The 12688-nt window shown below is 44.5% G+C and overlaps 1 protein-coding gene across 5 annotated transcripts in view; it reads left to right on the top strand.

The window, feature by feature from the left end:
* The first annotated feature begins 371 nt into the window (after positions 1–371).
* KIF13A (kinesin family member 13A) overlaps positions 372–12688 on the top strand; it is a 322375-nt gene continuing 310058 nt past the window's right edge. For 4 of the 5 annotated variants that reach the window (XM_073631119.1, XM_073631117.1, XM_073631118.1 and 1 more), the window contains exons 1-2: positions 373–740; positions 5327–5420. In XM_073631119.1, coding sequence (XP_073487220.1) covers positions 686–740; positions 5327–5420 — 149 coding nt within the window. In that variant the 5' untranslated portion in view covers positions 373–685. Of the gene's footprint in view, positions 741–5326; positions 5421–12688 lie in introns of all 5 variants that reach the window. The other variant, XM_073631120.1, reaches the window with a different exon arrangement.

Below are 12688 nucleotides of genomic sequence, written 5' to 3'. Positions count from 1 at the left end.
TTATATGGACTTTTAAAATGTACAAATGCAGCATATTAGAATTTGGAAAAAAAGGTTTAGCACTGGGAAACACCTTTTGGAAGATAAAAAGTGCATTTTATATACAGCTATATAGATCAGACCAAAATGAGGGACAAATGAGTGGGACAGATGGACATTGCTTCAAATCAGGGACAGTCCCTCGAAATCAGGGACAGTTGGGATCTCTGATCTGGCAATCAGAAGTTGTAACAATAAAGAAGAGATAAATAAAGAAGTTGAGGATGCTGCATGGTATCCCGTAGTAGGGAAGTCGTGCCATGGCACAGGTGGGCAGAGTGTCCTGTAGGTGGCATCCTGTGTCCTCCTTGTAGGGATGGAGGGATCCCAGAAAAGGAGGAGGAGGTGGAGGAGGGAGGGGCGGCCTGGCAGTAGCAGCAGCCCAGCCATAGAACGGCTCCAGCCTGCACTGAGATGGAAATGGCGTCAGGATCAGGGCTGGGAGTCCTCTCCTCATTGTAGGACATAGAGGAGGAGGGGGGAAGGGATCTGTGCTCCGGGATGGATCGTCTACCTGATGGAGTGATCGTGTCCGATGTGACGATCTGTACGAAGAAGACTTGATCGGATCGGAGACTGTGTGGCCCCCCGCGGTGGAGGGGGGGTGTTCATCACCCAGGATCGCCCCCTGTGATCGGATGGTAAAATGTCGGATAGCAAGGTGAAAGTGGCCGTCAGAGTCCGGCCCATGAACCGGAGAGGTAATGAGCTTTTCTATGGGGGGGAGGGGAGGAACCCCTTGTGTGCCGGGACAGGAGACCTGCCATGGGATGTCAGGGGTGAGGATGGGGACATTACAGGGACATTCCTCCTGGAGACATCACACAACTTCCCCAAAGTTATTGAGTGTTTGATAGGAAAACAAGTGTGAGCTTCCATGTCCCTGACCTCTGACCTCCTACCCAACTCTGCCCCTTTAAATTAACCCTTAACCGTTATCCAAATACATACGCCTTGGACATACCCTGAAGTTAACCCTAAATTAAATCCGGATCCCTCCTTTTAGCCTGCACCTGACAGTTATCCAAATACATATGATTTGGACATCACCTAAACCCCAAAGTTAACCCCCTAATCAAATCCAGTGCCCTCCTCTTAGCCCGATCCTTAAAATGAACCCTAAACCCTAATATTCCATATTAGCTGTTACCTACTGAACCCCAAATCCTGACCCTTTTCTCTTAAACTAACACTAGTATTTAAACCCTCTCTTTCCCTTTACATTAACCCTTAATTAACTTAATACGTAATACTTAAAGATAGTTAACCGAAACCCCGCGTTTAACCCTTAAAGTGATTGTACACAGGCACATCTCAGGAATATGAAACGTTGGGGTAACAATCACTTTAGTCAGACACACAGCATTTCACCTATCCCTCCTCTTCTCCTGATCCTTACAATAGACATATGCTAGGATTTTACCCAACTCACCCTAACCCTTAAACGGGACTATTAGCAGTTAACGTATATCTAACATTAACGCTTTCCCAAATCCTGACTATCGGGCTAGGTTCGCATTTCCACTTTCCACATATTTTTCAGTGTGTCTCAATGTACTTTTTTTTTTTCTAACAGAGACATGCATTTTTAATGGGTTGTCATGAATTATGCGATTTTCATGTTGACCAATAAAAAGAACTATTTATGTTTGTAACTAGGGGCTGAAAGCACATGCAGAACATATCACACATGCATTTTCATGACTCCTTATTCACTTCTATGGGCCTCAAAATGCATGATAGCAGACAAAAATAAACGGACCTGAGCTATTTTCAAAACACACTGCAGCGCAATTCCCACGTGAACAGGCTACATCTATAAAATTGTCTTTGATGACACATGAATTCATGTTTCCAAAGAAAATGTGTGAACATGGCCTAAATCATATTCCTTCTCTCAAACCCCTAACCCAGTGCTCTCCAAACTGCAGCCCCTTTGTTTGCCCTTATGCAGCCCTCAGGGCACTATTCCTCCCATTGACACCAACAGTGGGGAACCATTCCTCTCACTGACACCAACAGTGGGGAACCATTCCTCTCACTGACACCAACAGTGGGGAACCATTCCTCTCACTGACACCAACAGTGGGGAACCATTCCTCTCACTGACACCAACAGTGGGGAACCATTCCTCTCACTGACACCAACAGTGGGGAACCATTCCTCTCACTGACACCAACAGTGGGGAACCATTCCTCTCACTGACACCAACAGTGGGGAACCATTCCTCTCACTGACACCAACATTTTTCTTCTTTCTTTCTCTTCCACTGACACCAGTGATGGGACAGTATTCCTCCAACTGACACCATCAATTAGGCCTAATTGCTCCCACTGATATAAACAATTGGGTACTATTCCTCCCACTAACACCAATAATGGGGCACTATTCCTCCCACTGACACCAATGATGGGGCACTATGCCTCCCACTAATTTCAATGATGGGACACTATGCCTCCCACTAATACACTAATACCAATGATGGGGGCACTATTCCTCCCACTAATACCATTGATGGGGCACTATTCCTCCTACTAATACCAATGATGGGACACTATTCCTCCCACTAATATCAATGATGTGGCAATATTCCTCCCACTTATACTAATGATGGGGCACTATGCCTCCCACTAATACCAATAATGGGGCAATATTCCTCCCACTAATACCAATCATGGGGCAATATTCCTCCCACTAATACCAATCATGGGGCAATATTCCTCCCACTTATACCAATGATGGGGCAATATTCCTCCCACTAATACCAATCATGGGGCACTATTCCTCCTTCTGCTGACTACAGGCACTATGTGATTTTTTTACTCCCACTGACGCTGGGGCATTTTTTATTTCCACTGGCCACTCCATCCACCCCCTTAAAGTCTGAAGGACAGTAAACTGGCCCTTTGCTTAGAAAGTTTGGAGACCCCTGCCATAACACTTTACACTAATCATTACTCAACCCTTCACCTCCTCCCTAAAACTGAATGAACCCCTGTATATATAATATAATCCCTAGAACATTTCAGTCCCAGTGCCAAGATTTTACAGCGCTGAGGTCGCAGCACCAATGACAAATGTTCCTTAATGGTGATTCTGCTTTTCGTTCCCAAGCAGGACAGCTTTGACACTGATAGGACGTTCCTTAACAGCCCCATCCTGTCCCTGATGTGACAGCCCAATGCTCGGCCCGTTTATGGCTACCAGAATGCTGTCGCATGCAGAGATTATCCAGCTCTGTGCCATGGGGTCAGTCTCTTGTCATTGGGAGGTGAGAAGGAAGAACTTATACTGTGTGAGAGTTGGTTTGGTCCATAAGCAGAGTGGTACAGTTCATGCATTGGGTCCCATTGCTTTTAAGGTGACCATGCACTGTACAGTCTGATTGTACAATCTCCTTATAGATCTACCATCAATTACATAGTTTGTATCAATTTCTATCCAATCGGGCAGGCCCTCAACTATATAATTGATGGTAGTTGAGGGCCTGCCTGATTGGATACAAACCGAGCGCGTTGTTTAATTTTATCCTATATCTTTAGTACAATCAGATTGTAGAGTGTATGGTCAGCTTAGCAGACAGCCAGATGATTCGCTGCTGATGAATGCCCATGTGGGCCAACCTCGATTCCATGCTCACAAGTCGGCTTCAGTAGAGAAACATTTGGTTTAACAGGCCTGACTACAACAGCAGGGTCAGTTCACCCCTAGAGATGAGAACAATGTTATGTTTGCACAGGATACAAAGTTGCAAAGATTCTGTTGGTCAGCAGTTTAGTTCTCATTCATGATGTGCTGGGGGGAGAATAGTGAACTTGCCTATTGACTTATGAGATTGTCCTGACAAGATAACTAAAGAATAACTCAAGGCAAAACTAATCTCTTAGACTTGGATAAATAGTGAGGGGTTAGAACCGTTGTCACTTTTTATTGTTGTCTGTGTCTCCAATAGGCTCCTTTCATTTTGTGGTCCAGCGGGGTGGTAAAAACAGGCTGTTGATCTGCCCCCAACCACCCACCTAAAAGTGGATATGGTGCTACTCAGGTGAATACACCTTGCTGTGGCTCTGATGGTTTGCGGCAAATTTAAGGCCGAGTTTGACAGGTGGCACCACTTGTCAAACTCCCCCATGCAGCGTTTGGCTCACAGTTGCAAAGCAGTCTCACAATGCAAAATCCCCACTTCAACAGTATCGCCTCTTGGATGCTTAAGTATAACTTCCTCTCGCCTTCCCCTGGAAAGTGATCCACTGCAGATAGCTCTTCAGGGGGGAAGGCAAGCACTGCTATTAGCATGAAAGAAGCTTTAAAGTGACATTAAAGTTTCTTTTTTTGTTTAAAAATAACAAACATGTTATACTTACCTCCTCTGTGCAGTTGGTTTTGCACAGAGCAGCCCAGATCCTGCTCTTCTCAGGTCCCTCACCGGCGCTCCTGGCCCCTCCCTCCTGCTGAGTGCCCCTACAGCAAGCAGCTTGCTATGGGGGCACCCAAGCCATGCAGACATGGAGTCGTGGCTCGGCCCCGTCCCCTCTCTCTCCTCATTGACTGACCTTGATTGAAAGCAGTGGGAGCCAATGGTGCCCACTGCTGGATCTCAGCCAATAAGGAGGGAGAGTATCGGACAGCCAAGGCTCTCGTCTGACATCACTGGATCGAGATGAGGCTCAGGTAAGTCTGAGGGGGGCTGCTGCACTCTGAAGGTTTTTTTATCCTAATGCATAAGATACATTAGGATAAAAAAAATCTTTTGTCTTTAGAACCACTTTAACCCTGGTACACACAGGTCGAATATCAGCTGGTATCGGCCAGTTCAATAGAAACCGGCTGACATTTGGCCCTTGTGTACACCAGCCTGTCTGGCCAAATAGCTGGCTTCTGTCGAATGGGCATGCAGGAAAACCAGCATCTGTTCAGCATCCAATCAGTGACTTACAATGGAAGGTGCTTTTCGAAAAACTGCACCAAAGATGCAGCATGCAGGACTTTTCAAAGCGCATCGCAACTGCAGTATGAGGAGTTCCATAGGATTTTTCATGCATTTTTCTTTTTTTTTTTTAACCCCAAAAGCGCATTAAAAACCGATCAGTGTAAAAGGACCTTAAGTGGTTATATCCCTCACACTTCCTGTTGAGCCTACAGGATAGGAAATCAAGGGAAATCTTCCTATTGAGACACAGATGACAATAAAAGACCTAATCCATTCAAGCTTTAGGTATACTTTAACTGAATGCATGCATTGAAAGTGCTTTATTGATCAAAACTTTTTAAAATTTTTTTTATTTAGAACTGGATTTGAATACAAAATGCATTGTGGAGATGGAAGGGAATCAGACAATCCTGCAGCCTCCACCTGCGAACAGCAAACAAAGCGAGAACAGGTAAAACCTCTATGTTGTCAGAAGTGAGATGATGTGTTGCTTGAGGGCTTCCTGCGATGTGATCTTATCTGCTGCAATAGAGAGGAAGAAATCATTAGTGTGTCAGTGGCTTGTATAATGATGAGGACAGTCCGTTTTGTTTTGAGAAGCAAATAAATGTTATTTACATATTTGTTCATTTCTCTTTCTGTTGGGGTATGTGGGAACATAAGAAGGCACACCAGCCTAGTGCATTACTGTATCACTTTTTAATTAATAAAAAATATAAACCATTACACTCACAATGAAGTAATAGGACAGGCATAACATAAAACAAATCGCCTTCAGATAAGGCACAACTGCCGCGTTTGTAGGGACAGGCCTTGTTCCTCAGAGCTCACAGGTGTAACATAAGCCAAATCACCACCAGATGCATCACTATCAGATAGGGCGCAACTGGCGCATTTCAAGGGACAAGCCCTCTTCTTCAGAGCTCACAGGCATAACATAAAAACAAATTGCCACCAGATGCATCACCATCAGATAGGGCACCACTGATGCGTTTGGAGGCACAAGCCTTCTTCCTCAGAGCTCCACAGGCGTAACGTAAAACGAATCACCACCAAATGCATCACCATCAGATAGGTCACAGCCAATGTATTTTCAAGGGACAAGCCCTCTTCCTCAGAGCTCCTTATCTGTCCTTTTGTGAGTTCAACAGTTTATATTTTTTATTCACAAACAAGTTATACAGTAATGCACTAGGCTGGTGCGCCTTCTTCATATGTTTGTTTAAAGTCCCGGCTTTTCCTCAAATTGAAGAGGGCAGCGAGGCTCTAGTGCACAAATTGGTGGCTCGAGTTGGTGACTACCTACAGTGTTCCATTTTGGGTTGTTCAAGGTGGAAGATTTTGCCATTTGGGCTCCTTGACGATTGGACTGACAGGAATTCTGCTAAACCTGTAGCTCTGACTTTTTGGACATTTACTTGTCCTGTTTATGTGTGTGTGTGTAGCACTGACTTTTTGCGCATATACTTGTCCTGTTTATGTGGGTGTGTGTGTCACAGCTTGTCAGTCACAGCATTTTCAGTCATAGCGTTTCAGTCACAACATTTTCAGTCATAGCGTTTCAGTCACAGCGTTTTCAGTCATAGCGTGTCAGTCACAGCGTTTTCAGTCATAGCGTGTCAGTCACAACTTTCAGTCATAGCGTGTCAGTCACAACGTTCAGTCATAGCGTGTCAGTCACAACTTTCAGTCATAGCGTGTCAGTCACAACTTTCAGTCATAGCGCGTCAGTCACAACTTTCAGTCACAGCGTTTCAGTCATAGCGGTTCTAACATAGTGGATCTGCCTTAGCAGGTTCTGTAATAGCATTTTAATTTTCAGTTATAGCGTTTTCAGTCACAGTATGTGTGTTAAAAAATACAGTGTGGAAAATTTTTGAAGACCATATACATATATATACAGTATATACACATACACTCACACTTCCATAGTATAGGTAACCCTGGTACATTGATGGAAAAACACATGTTTTATGAAAAAAAAACTGCTCATGCACATAGACGCATTTATCACAAGTTGCCACATTGGTTACACGGATGGGAGGCAGATTTCTAATGAGCGTTAACAACACTCTATGGAATTCAAGGACGGAGCGATCTGTGCAAGTTTATGCAGAGGACACTCCATAGGACATGCCTGGCTCCACACCAATGCCTGCATTTTATGAATGGAATAGGAAATTTAGGAGCAGTGTGAAGTAAACATGGGTTTTTAACCTGTCTACATTCACAATGTGATTGGATTGCTGGCTCTGCCTCTGATAGATTGTGATCACATCCACAGTGACAATACAGGAAGCAAGAAATCTCCTGCGTCTACACACAGACAACAGCCCTATTCACACATTTTTAACATAGCCAGACAATTTTTTTTTTGTTTTTTTTTTGTTTTATGTAGACATTTAAAAGGAAGCGCCTGAGAAATGCAAATAAACATGCATTTTTCAAATGCTCCCAATAAAGTCTATGGGACCAAACAGACATGGTTCTGCCATAAAGAAGCTTGCATACTTTTTCGAGCTCTGAGCAACAAGTGATACGGTGCAAAGGTGTGATTAAGGCTCCATTCACACTAGCGCGTTTTTTGATGCATTTTGCATTTTGCAGAAATGCACGGGAATTTTTTAACATGGGTTCCTATGGAACATGTTCACATCAATGCCTTTTTGTTTCTCTGCATTTTTGGAAAGGGTCGGGGACTTTTTTTCATGCAAAAAGCAGCGTTTTGCATGTAATGGATTTCAATGGACAAGCATCAAAAACGCAAGTGCACCGTTTTTGCAGCGTTTTTGATGCGTTTTTGCCGTTTTTTTTTTTTTTTTTTTTTTTTATTTTTTTAAAATTTTTTTTTAGACTGTAAAAAAAAACTGTAAAAAAAAAAAAAAAAAAACGCAAAACGCAAATCGCGGCAAAAACGCAGCAAAAACGCCGCAAAAACGCTGCTCAAAAACGTGGCAAGCATGAAAAAAAAACCTCCAAAAGCAACATGCATAGGTGTGAATCGAGCCTTAGGGCTAAGAACAGCCTTCTAACTGTATTAAAAAAAAAAGTTTTGCCTGGAGTTCTATTTTAACTCACACTTCTGCAGTATGACATTGCAAGTATAGTAACCTACCGCAGCTAATGAGAATTCATCTCTGACTACTGTAATAAAAAGTCTGGTTACTGTGTATTGCACATAGATGTTGTTGAGCTCTGTACCTTCTTTTTTAATAAGCACCTTTTGTTGTGTTTACAGAAAATAATAAGTAATAAGGAAGATAATAATACGTTTTAAAGAAGAACTCCAGGAAGTGTTTTCCCATGTGCTATGGGAGGTATGTGCAATGCACCTAAGCTAGCCAAGGAGCAAATTTCAGCCGATTCCTGATAAACTGGCTCAAATTCAAGCTGTAGGTGGCCCTGTCAGCACGATCCCACCTGATATTCTTCAAATTGAAAATCAAAGGAGCTGGGCAGAAAATTGTCAGCAGGACAGCGGCTGCATTCAATCAAATGCAGCCACTGTTCAAATATCCTGACAACTGCAGGTGCCAGCTGTCAGGATACAGTTGCCAGCAGGGATGGGGAATTGATAGATTTCTACCGTTCAGCCTGTTGGAAATCTTGGGCTAGGTTTACATAAATGCAGGTGCGGGAAGGCATGTTAATGACACGCATTCCCAAATCGCAGGCAAAAAGCACTGCTTTTCAGCAGACGTGTGGGGTGCCATTAATTCTTAATGACATCCTATGCATCTGAAAATGCTGCGCATTCAGGTGTGGGGAAATTGCATGAGGCAAAGGTACAATGCAATTTCTATGCGGCTGCTATTTTTTTAAGGTGCAACGACCTTTTTCCTGTGTTTCTCATAACTACAGCAGCCTATTCAAATGAATGGGCTGCTGTGCCAGTGCAAACTGGAGCCGCACCAACTGCAGATGTGTGAATTTAGTCTTGGAACCGAACCTTAAGACTTGTCTGTCTACAAATTTCAGCTTTTTAGGCGAAGTTGGTAAAAAAAAAAAAAAAAAAAAAAAAAAAACCCTAGGCAACTTTGGCCAATTTTGCCATGCAGAGAAAAAAAATCCTTTTTGCTCCTACAAAGGTCACTGGGTCACTTCCTAGATAACAATATTTTCCAATACTGCTTAGGTAATTTTAACAGTGGATACCATTAGCTTTAAAACTGAGCTCCGGGCACAACAGTTAAGACAATAATGTAACACTAAAGCCGCAGTAGAGCTACAAATCTGTGTAATTTAATTTTATTGAGTCATTTTGTCAGAAGGTACTTAGTGAGTAATGTGCCCATTGCCCAGTATCTCCAAATGCTACTCCACAGACAAGTCCTCTGTAATCTGCCATCACTGTGAAGTTACTTAGGACCACCATGTTTTGCCCTTTGTTACCTATTAGTCTAGGTTCAGACCTAACTGCTGAGGTGCGTTGTGTTGAAGCACATGCATTTTTTTGCTTCCAAATGTGAGCTCTGTTCAATCAAAGTGAATGGTCTGTCCTCAAAGGGCTGGTTGTATCTGCAGTGCTCTACGCACAGAGTGCAGAGTTCAGGATTACGCTACGCACAGAGTGCAGAGTAGAGGTGCACCGAATGGAAATTTTGGTGCCGAAACGGAAAATGCAGGATGCACTTAGCCGAAAACCGATAACCGAAAATGACAGTTTTTAAAAAATATTTATATTTTTATATCTAATTGTAATATATTTAACTTTTTAATTAATATCATCAATTCAAATTAATAGGATTTTATTGTTAGTCAGTGTTGGCACCTTTAGTTCAAGAAAAGCTCAAGAAAAATGATGTTACGCACAGAGCGTGGAGTTCAGGATTACGTTGCGCACAGAGCGCAGAGTTGAGGATTAAGTTACGCACAGAGCAGGATTACGTTACGCACAGAGCGCAGAGTTGAGGATTATGTTACGCACAGAGCGCAGAGTTGAGGATTATGTTACGCACAGAGCGCAGAGTTGAGGATTAAGTTACGCACAAAGCGCAGAGTTGAGGATTAGGCTACGCACAGAGCGCAGAGTTGAGGATTAGGCTACGCACAGAGCGCAGAGTTGAGGATTAGGCTACGCACAGAGCGCAGAGTTGAGGATTAGGCTACGCACAGAGCGCAGAGTTGAGGATTAGGCTACGCACAGAGCGCAGAGTTGAGGATTAGGCTACGCACAGAGCGCAGAGTTGAGGATTAGGCTACGCACAGAGCGCAGAGTTGAGGATTAGGCTACGCACAGAGCGCAGAGTTGAGGATTAGGCTACGCACAGAGCGCAGAGTTGAGAATTAGGCTACGCACAGAGCGCGGAGTTGAGGATTACACTATGTACAGAGCGCGGATTTGAGGATTACACTACGCACAGAGTTCAGGAGTGCATTGCGCACAGAGTGCAGGGTTCAGGAGCGCAATGCGCACAGAGTGCGGGGTTCAGGAGTGCAGGGTTCAGGAGCGCGTTGCGCACAGAGTGCGGGGTTCAGGAGCGCGTTGCGCACAGAGTGCGGGGTTCAGGAGCGCGTTGCGCACAGAGTGCGGGGTTCAGGAGCGCGTTGCGCACAGAGTGCGGGGTTCAGGAGCGCGTTGCGCACAGAGTGCGGGGTTCAGGAACGCGTTGCGCACAGAGTGCGGGGTTCAGGAGCGCGTTGCGCACAGAGTGCGGGGTTCAGGAGCGCGTTGCGCACAGAGTGCAGGGGTTCAGGAGCGCGTTGCGCACAGAGTGCGGGGTTCAGGAGCGCGTTGCGTACAGAGTGCGGGGTTCAGGAGAGCGTTGCACACAGAGTGCGGGGTTCAGGAACGCGTTGCGCACAATGTGCAGCTCAAAAACCCCCACCCCCAAAGCTTCCTTGCATCTCTCTCTCCTACCTAGCCTGGCTCTAGTACCTCCCTGTGTAGGAGGTTCTGCCTCACCCTGCAGGGAGATCGCTCTCTCTCAGATTCTGGAGATCTGTCCCTGCATGCAGGGATCTGTTAGTTCTGGGAGCCGCTGAGAGCAAAGCTGTCCCAAGTAAACACAGAAGGCTTATGTGTTTAGAAGTGACAGCAGGGAGTGGGATCGGAAGGTGACAGCTGGAGGTTTCCTGCTGCAAAACTGAGTGCGAGAGCCACATGACAAGGCCTGGCAGGCCGGATTTGGCCCATAGGCCTTGTGTGTGACATGTGCCATATCTCATATCGCTTCTTCACACACTCTGGTAGCCTGCGCTGATGCTGCCCTCTTTAGATTGGGAAATTGTGATATAGAGCGTACAGAGAGAACAAAAAGGCACAAAGGTGCATTACCAGTTAAAACTTTATTCAAAAAAGTAATGAGTGCATACTCGCAAAAGTCTAGTACAGCTGTAAAGACCAAACCTAAGTGACAGGGAAGTCCTCGTAAGATGCCATATCAAGACAAACCTGGCGTCACCGAGACTTGTCTGCTAACACTTTTCAAGGAACGTGAACCCTCTTCCTCAGAACAAAAGATGAGAAAAACTTTTGCTCTAAAGGAGAAGGTTCGACCCTTAAAACGTGTTAGCTGGTAAGTCTCGGTGACTCCAAGGTCATGTTTATACGACACCTTACGAGGACTTCCCTGTCACTTGGGTCTGGTCTTTTCAGCCATACTAGCCTTTGGTAATGCACTAGGCCCGTATGCCATTTTGTTCTCACTCCAGGGCTTCTGTGTGCAGCGGAGTCCAGAGGGTAAAGATGTTTGGTGTTAGTTTACCTTCTCATTTTTTGTGAAAAGGTGACCTCACCCTTTAACATCTATTCTAGCTTTAGCTGGCAGCGAAGTTCAAATCTTTGTTGAATCCCTTTCACCTTTTCCGCTGTCACCATTGCTCTTTGATCTGTATCCCTGCAACCTTTTGCTTTTCACAATGAAGCAGTCAGATGCTGCTAAATGTAGCGTTGTCACTTGTTCTTCATCCATCAATATTAGAGAGTCAGGTTGCAGGCCTGAGAAAGCTGTCTGTTGTGTGAATTACTGCATTCTGTCTGTTCCAAGAGCATTTCCTCCCACTAAGCCAGCCTAAGTAAATGAACACCAGACCTACATAAGCGCCTTCTAACAAACACAACTTAATAGTCATGTGTGGAAGAGATTGCGTCGACCAATCTGTTATACACATCACAGTTTAGAAGTCGAATGCCTATTTCATTTTCTTACACATCTGCTAAGTGAGTGCATTACCAGCACCTGAGAAGGCCAACAGATAACTGTTAAAATCTTTTAAAATAAGAGGGCTGGCTGGCAGCCAAAATACCAGTGCACCAGACTGTAAAAATAGATCACTAGCAGAGACTGGGGACCCAAAGGATAGATATCATGTAGAATGATGACCGTGTTTATGCATTGTTTTTATGCAAGAAGTTTTTTATTCTCCCCCCCCCATCTCATACATGCTTGGTGTTCACAATGTAAAGCTGCTTTTATGTAGTATTGCAATAAACTTCTCTCCATTATCTTTCAATACCGTCTGTAGAAGCGTCTAGGATCAAAAGCTCATTATTTGTGCCTGAATATCTGCTGTCCATACAGCTCCTAGGATTGTAAAATCAAGCAAAGGTGGCCTAATGCCGCGTACACACGAGCGGACTTTTCGACGGACTAGGTCCGACAGTCTTTCCGACAGACTTGGCAGCGTACGTCCGCCGGACTTTCAAACCAACGGACTTGGACACACACAATCACACCAAAGTACAACCGGACTAAAATAAGGAAGTTCATAGCCAGT

This window comes from Aquarana catesbeiana, linkage group LG05, assembly GCF_042186555.1.
Source record: "Aquarana catesbeiana isolate 2022-GZ linkage group LG05, ASM4218655v1, whole genome shotgun sequence".
NCBI lineage: Eukaryota > Metazoa > Chordata > Amphibia > Anura > Ranidae > Aquarana > Aquarana catesbeiana.
The sequence above is the reverse complement of the archived record's forward strand: the minus strand, read 5'-3'. Positions and strand labels throughout refer to the sequence as shown.